The 15,059-nt window shown below is 39.0% G+C and overlaps 1 protein-coding gene across 1 annotated transcript in view; it reads right to left on the bottom strand.

Moving 5' to 3' along the window:
- GPM6A (glycoprotein M6A) overlaps positions 1-14,084 on the bottom strand; it is a 257,248-nt gene extending 243,164 nt beyond the window's left edge. Inside the window, exon 1 of the mRNA XM_084758357.1 lies at positions 13,929-14,084. Coding sequence (XP_084614483.1) covers positions 13,929-13,932 — 4 coding nt within the window. The 5' untranslated portion in view covers positions 13,933-14,084. The remainder of the gene's footprint in view (positions 1-13,928) is intronic.
- Positions 14,085-15,059: the final 975 nt, after the last annotated feature.

The raw sequence follows: 15,059 nt of genomic DNA, 5'->3' as shown, positions 1-15,059 counted from the left end.
GGAGGCTGGAATGGAAGAATCAAGTGGGGAAGGGAAGGAAACGGTCATATGAGAGGGAATATAGAGGCATACATCTAAAAATAAGGGCCAACTGGGGGGTAGTATGAAAGCCTTATACAGAAGAAACTTTCTAGAACATATATATATATGACCTAAGTAAAATTGGCAACTAATGGGGGAGACAGATCCCCGGCTGGACATTATCTGTCATCAAATGAAGCTTCCAGTCCCAGAGATGGGTTATATCTAATTGAGTTGTTGGCCAAAGGGGTCTTATGGGAACCTCCCATCACCAAAAACAAAACAAAACAAAACAAACAAACAAACAAACAAAACCCAGACTGTTACCAAGACTCTAGATTGCTCTCCATAAATTTATGATAAGGCCCTCTTCCTAAAGACAACACCTACAGAACTCATTGAATATGCAGAAGTGGACGTGATGCCTACGTAGAGCCTTCAGCCCTACAGTGCTGCTACATGTGGTACAGGAAGGTAGGTACTCTGAATGCTACCAAAGACAAAACATAAACACGAACCCAGCCACAAACCCTCTGATCTACAGTGATGTTCTGCCTGAAAGATATGCTAGTGTAACAGTGGTACAACGCTTGTGGGAATAACCAGCCAATATCTGATTTGACTTAAGACCCACTTGACAAGATGGAACACATCACCGACGTTGCTGGCATGACTAAGAACCTGAGACTAGATCACCCCCCAAACGCACTTACCCTGTGTCTAAGTCAAACATTCTCAGTCTAGGTGGCATACTGGATTTCGGTATTGAACTCTTAAAACCACTCATGTCTGGGCATTAATTTGAACCAGCTGGAGCTGCATCTCTGTGAAGGAGCCAAAGGTCTTATTTTAAAGGTTCCCCAGTTGGTTCTGGCGTACAGTACGAAGTGGGAATCCCTGCTAGTCTCTACACTGAATCCCATTAGAGATGGTGTCAAATCTAGTACATCACCTGTTTCATCAGAACTTATGTAAAGTGTAAAACTGTCAACTCAGGTCAAGAATTACATACTTGAAGCACAGAACTATTTAAGCTCTCCTAATAAATCTGACCTTAACCCCCAGCAGATGTTAGTTAGTCTTCTATTAATTAAAATATCAGTTTGGTCAGAATCGAGGATTTGAAGAAAATTTAGTTTTCTCTAAGAAACAAATTCTACAGTCATATAAAATTTACAGTTTTATAAAGTACTAGTCTATAAACAGCAAAAAAAAAAAACCCCTCAATTCTATTTTAATATGAAAAACTGAATTTTTTCCAAGCAGGCACCAAATTATACTGATGAATGTTTAATCAAAACCCTGCATATGGGGTTATGTAAACTCCTTTTCTATATGCTGTGGTATAAGTAGAACGCACATGTCAATGGAGTCAATAATTCCTCTCTTAAGTTTAGCAGCTTAATTCAAAACCATGATCAAAAGCAAATATCAACCCTATTAAACCCTTACTTCTGCAGGTCCTGAGTTATTAATGTCACTCAAATAAAACCGCAACTACAAAAGAAGCTCAGAGGGAAATACAAGACAAAGAGAATGAAATTTACCTCATATATCCTGTGGAAAATAAAAGTGATTTTCTAATTATTAATATACTACAAATAGCCTTACTTTATCTGCATTGTTACTAAAAACCAGGCACAAATAATAAAAAACTAGACCTCTCAGCTATAGCAATGCTATTACCACAAACAGCAATATTAGTAGCACCGGTGGCAATATTATAAAAGACATCTGATTCTTGCCTTCAGAATTACAGACCTGCTCCCAGTAGGTACCTTTGCAGCTATGTAATTTAGCACTTTAGCTATAATCCGTTTTATTGTTTCAGCAAATAGTAAAGCTTATACCACTTAGTTTTAAACATCAACCAAGGCTTGTATACTGAGTAAGAAGATTAAATTATGTTTAGAGGGTTATTTTAAAAATGCCAGTAGTACTTGAAGCCCAGAATACATCAGTCCCTTTTACTTTCTGAGACAGGTCCTAATATTACCTTTCATATATATGATTGATTTCCTCTAGCTTGAGTATTCTAGTAAATGCATAATTGTTTTCCCATATTAAATCAAGGTTCTTAAAATGATCATTGGATTTGTTGGATGGGATATAATAATAATTGCACTAATGGGTAAAAATCAGAAATATGATGGCATTTTCACATTTCAACAAGATGGTATATATGATAAAATATATGATAAATATGTATATATATGATAAAATATATTAACCCAGCAATAAGTGCAGTAAAGTGACCACTGGAAAGGATGCCATACATATCAGGTCTTAAGAGTTAAGGTTCATAGGGTCCCTCCCAACCAGAATGCCAGTAAGCCACCCAAAAGAATTTTTGTTTGTTATCATTTACCATTTAAAAGGTAATCAATTATTTGTTACTCCAAAAGTAATCCATTTTTAATACCAAATAAACTGAAATTTTTATTTCTTATTGATTGAATTAAAGATTATCTTAGTAGAAAGTAGTTTGCAAAAAATCTCTCTTCTACTGTATCTAATAGTTAATGCATTTCATATAATGGATGAAACTAGAAAAAAATGGAAAGAATGAAGACAGAAGTATACACAAATTTTATTTTAAAAGTAACTTTCGATCTTTCAAACTTAGAGAAACAATGTTTCATTTTGGCATTGCTACTTTAAATAAATCACCTTGCTTCTAGCTTCTGCTCCTCACTGATGCCTTTTATTGTTACAAAGTTGTCATTTCTAATGTTATGTAAGTGGGTTGACATCCCTGACTATCTGGATGTTTTGATTTAACATATATATGAGATGTATCCATGTTGCACTGGCATTAGTTTCTTCCTTTTTACTGTTGAGTAGAATCCACTTGCCTGGCAGCCACAAAGTGGGGTAATCCATTCACTGGTCCGGTGAAACTTGAGTTGTTTTCCAAATCTAAATGGCTACGAGTAAAACCGTTGGACACATTTAGCAAAGATTCTGAATGGAGACACCATCCGCTTCACGCACAGGTCCCAGAGGAACTGATTTGAACACCTCTTCCTTGAGAACACCTCAGTCAGTCATAGTACCAGAAGGCGCCTTTCAAGCTTACAAAGGAGGGAAACAGCAACAGCCCTACCCAGCTGTGATGTCTATAAAGCATAGCAACGACCGGCAGAATAACTCAGGGTGCAGTAGTGGCACACACACCTTGGTAGTAACCAACAGCTCCCCAATTGTACTTATGACCCCACTGTTCAACAAGAGAGAAGTCGTATCTGGTACTGGAATCTAGCTAACTACTCAGGGCTAGTGAAGTCACGGCACAGTGACACATACCTTTTATTCCATTGTTGTTATAGGGAAATGAGACGTAGATACTAGAGAATCCTAGGCCTGCTAACTTAGTATGTGTATCAATCAATCAACAACAAAAATGCCTGTTTCAAACAAAGTGAATGGTTGAGACTGATGCTTGAGGTTCTTTTCCGACCTTCACTCACATGTGCTGATATGAATGTGTCGGCACTCATACACACTCACACATGTATGAATATATGCATATATGCGTACATATCACGAACATATATTCATAAAAATGTTTAACCAATATGAAACACATTCACCAAGGAAAGCTAAATTTTTCATTGACTAAGAAAATAATGGATTAGATTACATAAAATACTGTTTAAAGTTGGGTAGTGGTGGCACACACTTTTAATCCCAACACTTGGGAGGCAGAGGCAAGCAGATCTCTGTGAGTTCGAGGCTAGCATGGTCTACAGAGCAAGCTCCAGGACAGAAGGCTACATAGAGAAACCCTGTCTTGGAAAAAAAAACTGTTTAATTCCTTGAGAAAGAAAGACAATATAACCTTGTTTCTACATTATTCTCCATGAGAAAAGCCTAAACTTCATAATCTTATAACATAAAAAAGTTTTTACATAAACAGGAACTACAATCATTTGTCATTTGTGCAAGATTTTAAAAGAAACTATTTTAATCCAGTTTTACTGTAGTAAATTTAAAATAAAAATAAGATGTCTTCTTAAATTCATGTTTGTCTAGAAAGTAACTTAAGCTATATTCTCTCAGAATAATTTTATTGAGTACAAATTGTCCTGAGTCTTTGTTGAAAACACAATTTGGTATCTGTTGCCTCGGTGGCAAACTTTATTGTTTGTCCTTTGGTTTTTGATGCATATACTTAGCTTGGTAGCTCAGCAATGGCATCCAGAATCTTGGCAAATAGTCAGTTTGAAATTAAAAGATTAAGTCCATCAAAAGCCTATTATAAAAACTGGAAATAAGAAGAAAATGCAAGAGTACAAAGAAGTCCTAGCTTACCAGTTCAGAAATGGACATTAGAAAGGAATTCCTAATTAACTCTATGAAATCATTCTCCTGAACATACTCTTTTTCTCCAAGAGACGAAACTTTTTTGCACTTATATTTCCAAAGCGCAAAGAAACTTAATTGAGATGCCTAAAAGAGAGTAAGTGGGACTTGTTGCTATGACTTCAACAACTAGTGCACAGCTAATCAGCATCCACTGCCAACACTGAAAAGGAGCTGGCTATGTCAGTGCCTTAGCTTCCCCCTTCTAAAGATTCAGTGATCAAAACTAAAATTTGACCCAGAAGCTGTCCTGAGTATAAAGATGCACGACAAAAGATTTGGCAAGTGTTAATAAGAATAGGAAAATAACAACCCACAGTCAGATTTCCCAAACTTTGAGGATAGTCAAGTATAGCAAAAACCAGCCAAGAGCCTAACAGGCAAAGATGATACCCAGTGTAGCGTGATGGGCTACGCTCATTATTCTGATTTGTTGTCAGTGTTGAAGGCTGGGTGTTTCTCCATACTAAGCAGGCAATAAATAAACAGTGAGCTACAGCCACTGGGACAGAGGATGAAAGCCAGTGACAAAGAAAACAGAAGGACTCAACTTGAGGAAAACAAAAAGCCACTTGGACCTCAATTCTGTAGTCCTTGCAGGAAACAGAAGATCACACAGAAAAATCCTGCATTTTGTTAGTGACATATACCCTGTACATAATTGCATTTGAATTTCATCTGCACATAACACCACATATTAACATAAGAAGTCAGGGACAAGTGAAAAAGGCGTAATTACAAATACTCAATTACTATTTAAATTACCTATTCAGAATGCATTGTTTTAATTATGTTGTGCCGCATTTTGTTTTAATTATGCTGTTTTGAGTCAGTCCCTTATGTGGAAGATAGGTGAGAACTGGATGAGTTTTTCAACCCCAAGGATTTTAGCCTTCTTCAAGCCTGTGCTATCTGAATTATAAAAGCCAGGAAATGTCCCAGGAAGGATAAAATAGGAAAACAAAAGAAAAGACACTGGAACAGGGTTTCAGGATTCTAGAGACCTAAAGGCAAGGCTGTAAAAATTAAGTTACATATAAAGGGGGCTCTTTCTCTCTTCCCTTCATATCAAGTCAATCACACATATATTGGACTAATAAGCCCAGTGGAACAGAATGAATTTTTCACAATACTCAATATAAACAATTTGTTGATTTGTTATCCTTATGGACACTGAAATATACCATATTTATGTGCAAACAAAACATTTAAAGTTTATATTTTAAAACTTATTTTGGCCATTATAATATTCTATTAAGTTATACTCAATAATTAAATAGGATACATTACTTAATTTCTAATTAGTCTTCACATCTCTAGATTAGATGTTCTAAATTTCAAGTCGGATCACCACAGTGCTATAGCTAGACTTGAAAACTTGTTTGGAAGATCTATGTATATATGAGGCCAGCCTGGTAACACAGTCTTCACAAATGATTTTGTCTCCTATAAAGATCATCATCTGGTACATCCTCCACGAGGACCATGTCAGGTGGCAAGAAGTCAGGGAGGGTCTATAAACGCGTGATCACCGCAACTTTGAGCAGCTGGGCCAACAGAAAGTATTCTAAGTCATTCTGTTTAGTTGCAGGGATGTGATATAGGGTTTAATTAACTGGAAATTACCATAATTGAGACTATTTTCAGTTTGTGCTTATACTTGGTGATTCCTTCCACGTTCTCATTGGAATGCCATCCTGTCTTATTCTAGCCAATAAAAGAAGGCTCTCTCTGTCCCCCACTTTCATTCTCTCTCTTTCTGTGTCTCTGTGTCTGTGTCTGTCTGTCTGTCTGTCTGTCTGTCTGTCTGTCTCTCTCTCTCTCTCTCTCTCTCTCTCTCTCTCTCTGTCTGCCTGTCTCTCTGTCTCTCTGTCTCTCTGTCTCTCTGTCTCTCTCTCTCTCTCTCTCTCCCCCCCCCTCTCCCTCTCTCCCTCTCTCTGTTCCCACTGTTTCTCTCCTTCTCTCCTTCTCTGGCCCTCCTTTCTCTCTCTGTCCTCATGGCTCACTCACTTTATCTAACCCCTTCCTGAGGCTCTCACTTCTCCTACTATCCAATAAACCTCTTTCATACCAGAAAAAAAAAATGTATGTGGTCATATAATTTCTAGTATCCATTTTGTTATTCTATTTGTAACAAAATCTGATGGGACAGCGTTCTCTCTCAGCAATGCTAAAACTGCATGGTCATGAAAGCAGCAGTGGGGAGGTAACTGAAGGAAGAAAAAAAGGGGAGGCCAAGGGAGGAGAGAAAGAACAGTGGGCTAGAGGGAAAGGGGAGAAATAAGAACAAAATGCAATTAAAATGTGGTTAAAATGCTATAACGAAACTCATTTCATGCTGTAAACTTAAAATTGGTGATAAGTTTTAAAAAGCTGTGGGTTGGCCATATACTCTGTATAGGGCAGAACTCCGGACAGGCTACAGTAGGTCTGGTAGGGTGGCTGTGCAGATGAGGGAAAGTCTTAGATTTGGAGTGACAAGGTCAGGGAACAGGAAGGATGAGACACTGTTAGTTAGTTGAACCGCTGCTCAGCTCCCTGCCAGGGCCCTTTTCACTTTGTTTATAAAATTCTGGCTAGGGTGTGGTACCACATACCTTTCCAGAGGATGGAAAATTTAGCAGATAAAATGTAGTACTTTTTTGAGCAACAGCTGAAATGAAAGCAAATTCAGATGTGTCCCAGTGCATGCGCACCCACCCCACACCCAAGGATGATTTTGCTGCTCTCGATGGGCTATCTCAGCTCCTGAGAAAGTCACAAGCCACCCTGTTCCTCTTCAAAGTGCTCTTTCATAAAACTCATTGTGACTATAACCTCTATAGACCTTTCCACTCTATTACATTAATCACTATCTCTGCAGCTAAATCTTCAAAATGATGACAGGGTTCCCCATGTGCACTTTTTCTTTATCTCAATAAGCAGGCATGCTTTAATGATGGAAATTATTCTCATTCTATGGTTCTCATTATGTCACTGTGTTTACAACCAAAGTGAGCATGTGGTTCGTCCTTAGAGGCACCTGTTCCCTCTTCAGTCAATGAAACACTCAAAAGGATGAATTCAAAAGGATGTTTTTTGCTAGGAGGAATACTCACTTACTATGGAATAGTTAGTGGCCTCATATACAATATTACATACATAATGAGACATGTGATCTGATTTTTTAAATTTTTTTTAACTTTTTACAGTGAGTGTCACTTTATGTCTCAGCCTATTTGAGCAAGGTTATATTTATTATATTAGGTAAATGAATACAATTAAAGAAACTGTTATAAGATGAATAAAATTAAGACTAATTTTCCCCAGTGATTTCTATGTCGTTTGTATGACTTAAGACTATGTACACACCTAGACACAAACCATTCTGTTATTTTTTTTTCTCCAGAGACTTCATACCGAAGTTGCTTTCTGACATCCGGTTAACAAATAAAATCTTTTCCTTCATTTTAGCTCTTACTGCAGACGGGAATCGTGTTAGAGGGATGACGGTGACAGATAGCCTTATCATACACCTATGCATACCTAGTACATAGCTACTCATTCTTTTTGTACCATTTAGTCTAGTGACTAAAAAAGGAATGTAAAGAACTCCCCAAGTATTCAATGTTCTTGTCTTGTCAAAGAGAGAATGGAGCACAGAATAGGCTTATTTTATTTTTATTTTTATTATCTACTAAATAAAAATATGCCTTCCAAATTGATTTGAAAACTTAAGTCCATTTTAGCACTTTAAAAAAAATTTTTTTTGAGATAGGGTTTCTCTGTGTAGCCTTGGCTGCCCTAGACTCCCTTTGAAGACCAGTCTGGCCTCTTACTCACATAGATCCACCTGCCTCTGCCTCCGGCGTGATGGGATTAAAGGCATGCGCCAACACGCGTGGCTTTATTTTTACTTTCAAAACTAGATTTAAAGAGCATGGCACTACGGCACACACCTTTAATACTGGTGGATGGATCTCTGTGGATCGGAGGCCAGTTTAGTATGCTCAGTCAGTTCCAGAATGCCCAGAACTACATAGTGAGACACCATCTTTAAAAGTAAAAATGAATGGGAGGATCAAGTGGGAAGGGAAAGAGGAAGGGACAAAGGAGGGAAGGAAGGTGGGGGAAAACATCTAAAGTAAAACACTATTTGAGGAGTGGTGTGAAAAGATAACACAGTAAAAACTTCCTAAAATGTATTCATATGAGAAGGTGGTCTTAAATGAAATGACCAAAAAGTGGTGGAGACAGTCCCAACTGGACATCACTCGTCACCAAATAAAGCTTCCAGTTCCAGGAGTGGGTAGCATCTACTTGAGTTGCTGGCCAACGGGGTCCCATGACAACCCTCAAATAACCCAGAACTCAACAACGATACTTCCACCCAAGAACCAATTTCCACACTTGGTTTTGCTGTGAGATTTGGATGTGGCTGGCTAGGTAGCTTTCCGTTTCTAAACTGAAGATATAGTCACTTGCAATATGTGTTTCAAGGACACTCACTTAGTATCTAGTTGTAAATGCAAGATGAAGCACATCTGTAAGCATCTGTTTTTAGAATGAGATGGATTCGTCAGCTCTGTGTAGTCCCTACTTTCCTTAGGTCAGTGACCATGTACTTGACATCTAGCTCAGAGGCCTGGTTTTCTAACCTTGAATTGGACACCCTGTTTCTGACCTTTGTGATTAACAAAATACAGCAGAACTCATGTCCTGGGACACTTCCTTGATGTGAGGTCAGCCTGTATGTGTCTTAGAACACTCCTGTTGGAAAGCTATTTCTTGGAAACCTTCATTATTCTCAGAAAACCCCAAAGACAGCCACAGGTGAACATACACTCAGTCAACACACACTATCAGATGCCAGCTATCTGTGAGCTATCTCAGTCTGCCAATTAGATGATGCCTTCAGACGGTTGGATACTGGCATTATCCAGCAACAACTCAAGACTGCATAAAAGAAGTTGATCAGCTGATAGCACATAGAGCCACGAGAGTTATTAGGGAACTGTTTTAATAAACTCACTTGGAGAATAGTTTACTTACAGCAACATGGCACTAATTTATCTTTCTCTAGCTCACAATGTTATTAGATTGGTACAGTTGCTATAATATACCAGAGAGGTAAATGATACATAAACACTATTGGCTATTAGTCTACAGTCTAGACAATTATACATTTTTTTTAAGAACAAAATATTTTGAACTTATCAGATTCATAGGTTTTTATCTAGCTATTTATTACTGAACAATAATCTGAGCTACATAAATTTATAGCCCCCCTAATCAAACGCAAGGGGATAGAAGATTTTCAAAGATAAGCAACAGCGACCTATTTCAAACATTGGCTGCTTGTGCGTTGTTCATAATTGCTTATATTGTATTGCTTGCTCCGTGAAATAAATTTAGAAGCTCAAGAAAACAGTACATAGTATTTTTGTCCAGTTTTAAGGTAATTTTAAGTATCTTTAACCAATCCCATTTTTATTTGCTAGTAAATAGCAGAAAAATATATTCTGATCTTTTTCTCTGTTGTCAAAGCTTTTGCTCTATTACTGAATTTTGTGGTATCGCATTTCAAGCTTCTAATTTAGGGCATTTAGTACATAATTGGTAGGCTATACCTTTTTCCTCTTAATACCACTTATTCTTTCTCTCCTGCCCCTTGAGTAGTGTTGCCTGTATGGTCTCTTCCAAGTTATCAACTCATTATGTAATAAGTGTATCTTCCACTAAAGATTGGGAACTTTTACATGATTGTTTTCCTTCTGATTTTTCCTTATTAAATTCTCAGTATGGGTCTACAGCTTATTAAACACTATTATTTAAATATCTAGCCATAAATTCTTTTTTTTTTTTAGGTTGATTGATTGATTGATTGACTGATTAATTGATTTGTACACAGTTTTCTGTCTGACCTCCAGAAGAGGGCACCAGATTCCATTATAGATCATTGTGAGCCACCGTGTGGTTGCTGGGAATTGAAGTCAGAACCTCTGAAAGAGCAGCCAGTGCTCTTAACCTCTCAGCCATCTCGAAATGAAATTCATGAGTTGCTCAGAATAGCCAGGAAATAAACCGTCTGCTTTATCCTTTAGGCATGCTATCAGAGAGGCCCACTACTTTCTCCATTGTGAAGCTTTCATCTCTCCAGAGCATGGATTTGTTCTCTTTGGCGTTCTACTGCATGAGTTTGTGGACACATCTTCTATCCACCTTTTGCCCTCCATCCCATGTTGCTGGGTTTGCCTGGATATAACTATCATTCCAGGACTGTGCTAATAGTTCAACACATCTTTTCTATTTTAGTCTTTGTTTTAAATGCTGTGGTCAATATTTCTTCCTTAAACACCAATGTTTTTTATAAAGACTTCCTACTACTACCTATTTCCTACTATAAAATTTTAAATCTTCATTTCTTTGTGGGATTTTTTTTAAAGCTAAGATCTATTTATTGATCAGCTCCGTGACTTACTTCGGGACTTACCTCCTTCCTGCTTTAAGAGGGTCACTTATTCTCTGCAGACCACCCCCCTTCTCCAGAATTAAATGTAGTGCCACCACCTTCATAAAATGTTCTGTAATTAGGTGTCGAAGCACCAAACAATGTTTAATACTGTTTAAACAGAAAATAAATCAATACACATGTATTTAAGTAATGAATAACTAATATGAGAAAAAATTTTAAATATTCTTACCTACGTCTTACTGGACTTTGAAATCCCACATTTGGAGAGCAGGAATGGTAGTTAAAGTTAACCTGAAGCTAAAACATTGATACGATTAACAAACACTTACCCCTGCATTTTTTTGATAAACTACTTTTTCCTAACCTTTCTTCAGAGAAGTTTGAGGCAAAAAGGAAGTGTTCCTACCTAAATCAAGGACATTGCTGAAGAAGGAAAACCCAACAGACCCCTTGTCTCAGTTTCCCTACATTACAAATAATTTGGGTTGTTTTGTTTGTTTGAGAATTAGGAAATATGCATTATAGATATGGTGAGTATAAATTATTCAGGCTATTGGTCTGACCAGTTACTCTTACTCTTCCATAATGGTAGGATAAGGAGTTCTCAATCAAGGATTGCTACATTCATCCACACAGCACCATTTTCCTTTGTTTCTTTTCTTTTGCTTTGGTTTTTCTGAGAGAGAAGGTTTCTCTGTGCAGCCCTGGCTGTCCTGGAGTTCACTGTGTAGACTAGGCAGGCCCTGAACACTGAGATCTGCCTGCCTCTGTCTCCCGGGTGTGTTGCGATTAAACAACGCATAACCTCATGGCTTAATTTTCAACTAACATTACACCAGGAAAAGAAAGATATAGCTTGCTGGGCGAGCCCAGCATTTTCTGTATTCTTTTCTCTCTTATCCTAGGAATCTAGAGTGCATTTCTGAGTTGCTAACGACTTATCACCTGTAAATAAGAAAGGGATTAAGAAATGAAGGGTTTTTTTTACGAGTAAATAGAAAGGAAGAGGAGAGACATGACTTCAATAATCAAGTATTTTCTATCTAGCCTCTGTGCATATTGCTTCCCTCCTGCCATCTCTCCTTGGCTCTTTTAATAACTTTCCTGTGGGTTGTTTCTCTTAATTTCCATTCTGAGTCTTGGTTTCAGATTCTCCCTCTCTGTTGCTGTACACTGGTTGCTTGGTTTTGTTTTGTTTCTTTTCTTGACCTGTGGGTTCCCCCTTGTTCCTCTACTTCCTGTCTCCCAGGAGGTAACTAACACCTACCTGAGTTTCAAGTGATCTCAAATACAAGACAAACATGGAATCCATTCCCGAGAGAACAGTAGGTTTAAGAAAGAAGGTTAAACTCCAGATTACTCCAGAAATGCAGGTACTAACCAGACACCTTCTGCCACAGCACTGGCTATACTTTTGGTTAGTGATTTATCCAGGAGAATCAAAGTAAAATCCAGAGTCAATCATTTTCTTTATGGTGTAGAAATACAAACTAGAGAAATAATTAACTTTTAAATAGAAAAACTTAACGTTTTGATGGCCAGCCAGTTCAAGCTTAAAATGATCGAGGTAAATAATGTCGTGTTTCCTAAATATTAGCATCTTGATCTTTTTAATAGTCATTTACATGAGTACATCAAGTCAGTTATTTTGGCTTTTCATTTAAGAGAGCGCCCTCTTTTTCAGGGCTAGCATTCTAGTACAACTGTATGTATTTTTAAAAGCCTGCGTTCTGTGAGAATGGGGGAACCTGTTTGTATTCTTTTATAACCTGAAAATACTATTTCCATTAAAAAAAAAAAAACTCCATTTAGACTCCATTCTGGAGATCATTCCCAACACTTTTATTCAAAGGATTAAAAAAAAAAATGAGTCTTTCTAAGACGCTTGCAGGGTCAAGCAAGAAGAGACTATTAATGTCTTGATCACAGCTAACATTCATAGGCAAAAATGTCCTTCGCCTTTTCTGTTTTTCTTTTCTTCCAAGTTGGCCAGTGTGTATAAACCAACACTGCTTGGTAGTCAGAGCATCCCCTAACGCTGAGCCTGTGGGAATTTAGGAATTTCTACAAGGGCATGTCAGCCCAAAGGACTCCTTTGCTCTTGGTGAAATCACTTATAACAAAGGACAAGGGAGCGGAGGGGGGGGGGGGGGGAGACTAATGGACTTGGACCGGAAGCAGGGAGTCCACTGGCGTTTGCACAGTACATCCCCCGCTGCTGGTGGTTCACTAGTCAGTAACCGTGGAAATGCAATATTGTGCGAGCACTTTACGCAAAAGCTGAACAAACACAACCGAGTTCCCAGATAGTGGGTCACTTCTCCACTGTTTTATGAACTTTTCTCACCCTAAGCCACTTCCTTCTTAGGCTGGATTTGCAGCTCCAGGAGGGACACCCAGTCTTCCACCCCTCCATCGCACCCCACAGCGTTCTTGGAAGTGTGCCAAGCTGCGCTGCTGAACTCCAAGGAAACTGGAGCGAAGCTGAACTGCTCCAAGAGCTACCGTGAGGTGACCTGAGCCACTCGGTGCGTCTTTTCAACTAGATCATTTATTTACCAGGATTCTTGCAGGGATAAGCGGAGCTTTCAGCTACAACTTCAAACCCTCTGTGCAAATGGGCGTTCCTTTTACCCAAGGGACTAGAAACTGTCCCCAAGTCTCGCCCTTCTGTAGTGTCTTCCTCTACCCAAACCTGTTAAGAACTGAAAGTTTTGTAAGTTTCGTTACTCCTGACAGTCTTGGACTTGAACCACAATCATGTCCTGGTGCTGTTTTTTACTGGAATCCGCTTGCTTTTTCCTAATCTCTCTCTTTTCAAAATTTCCTCAGATACTATCCTGAGCAAGGTACACCAAAGTAGCAGACACCCTAAACATTTTTCTTTGCCTTAGAGGCCGGCTTTCCCTGTCTCTCCTCCTTCCCAGAATCAGTCCAAAGACAGGCTCTAGTCAGCCCCCAAAAGAAAAGCGCAAGAGGCAATGGCCAGTGAGAGATGGGTGTAATCATGGTCTCGCAAACATTCACTTTCAGTAACATTAGCTTCCCCCACAAGCCCTGCGGGTCCCTGGGAACCCGTGGCACTCACCCATATCCAAAAGTCTTCCCCCCTTCTCCTGAGGTCCCCAGAGATGCGTGAAAGACCAGGCAGGCGCTGCTGCGTGCAGTCCACTTGTCCAAGCTGCGCTTAGGCTCCCAGTGCCCCAGCCACTGACAGCCTGGCCCCTCCCAACGGAGACAGTCCCGCAGGGCCCAGCGAAATTCCACTGGCCCGCAGACCCCTCCCTCTCTCCACCTGCCTCTTGCGATTGAAACCTACTTCCCTCAGCTTCACAGTTGCCTAGCTCCCAGAGGCCCGCTACCCTGACCCCTTTCACTTTCTAAAGAGCCACATGCAAATAAATGTCTCCCTCCTAAATACATTGCCCACCCACACACACACATTCTCCCGGCACCTCAGGAGTCCAAGAATTAACCCTTACCCAAAATAATGAAGGGGTGAGGTACTCAAGAGAAAGAAATTATTTCAGAAAAATTGATAGTGATATGAGATCATTCAATATTGTCTAAGTTTTTCCGTTATCTTTAGTACAATGCTTTTTTCTTAATAAGAATGCTAAAAACAAAAGTAAGCCAAATTTTCCTTTACACTGGGCAATCTCTTTTACACACACACACACACACACACACACACACACTCTCTCTCTCTCTCTCTCTCTCTCTCTCTCTCTCTCTCTCTCTCTCTCTCTCAGCAGAGCTCACCTGAAAGTAAAGACAGTCACCTGGACAAAGAGAGGCTGGTGTTGGCCCCCTGCTACACCAGTGATACACTGGGATTTGGTTTCCTAATTTGTAAAATAAGAGATCTGGAAAAAATTACCTCTAACGTCTCTTCAAGCCAAAGGAGATAATAATAATTCTATGGGGATTTGTCCTAATTTTTTCAAGATTTATCCTGGAGAGGTTATTTTGGTAAGTCCCTAGAGTTTCTCAAGCTTCTGTTTCATCTAGCATACACCCTAAGGTGTACAAATTTATACCAAGCACACAAGATAAAGTAGACCTGGTTACCAACCCCAACAAGATTGCTATTTCATGGTGAAGATGTTTCATAAAAAATACACAGTATCTTTAGCAGGAGACATGAACACATGCAGACCATACCATTAAAGTGGTTTAGAAACATTTGCTCAGCTATCTCTCGCACAAAGGAAGAGGT

The sequence above is a fragment of the Acomys minous genome (genome assembly GCF_964271855.1).
Source record: "Acomys minous genome assembly, chromosome: 15".
Taxonomy (NCBI): domain Eukaryota; kingdom Metazoa; phylum Chordata; class Mammalia; order Rodentia; family Muridae; genus Acomys; species Acomys minous.
This window is presented reverse-complemented; position numbering and strand designations above follow the sequence as displayed.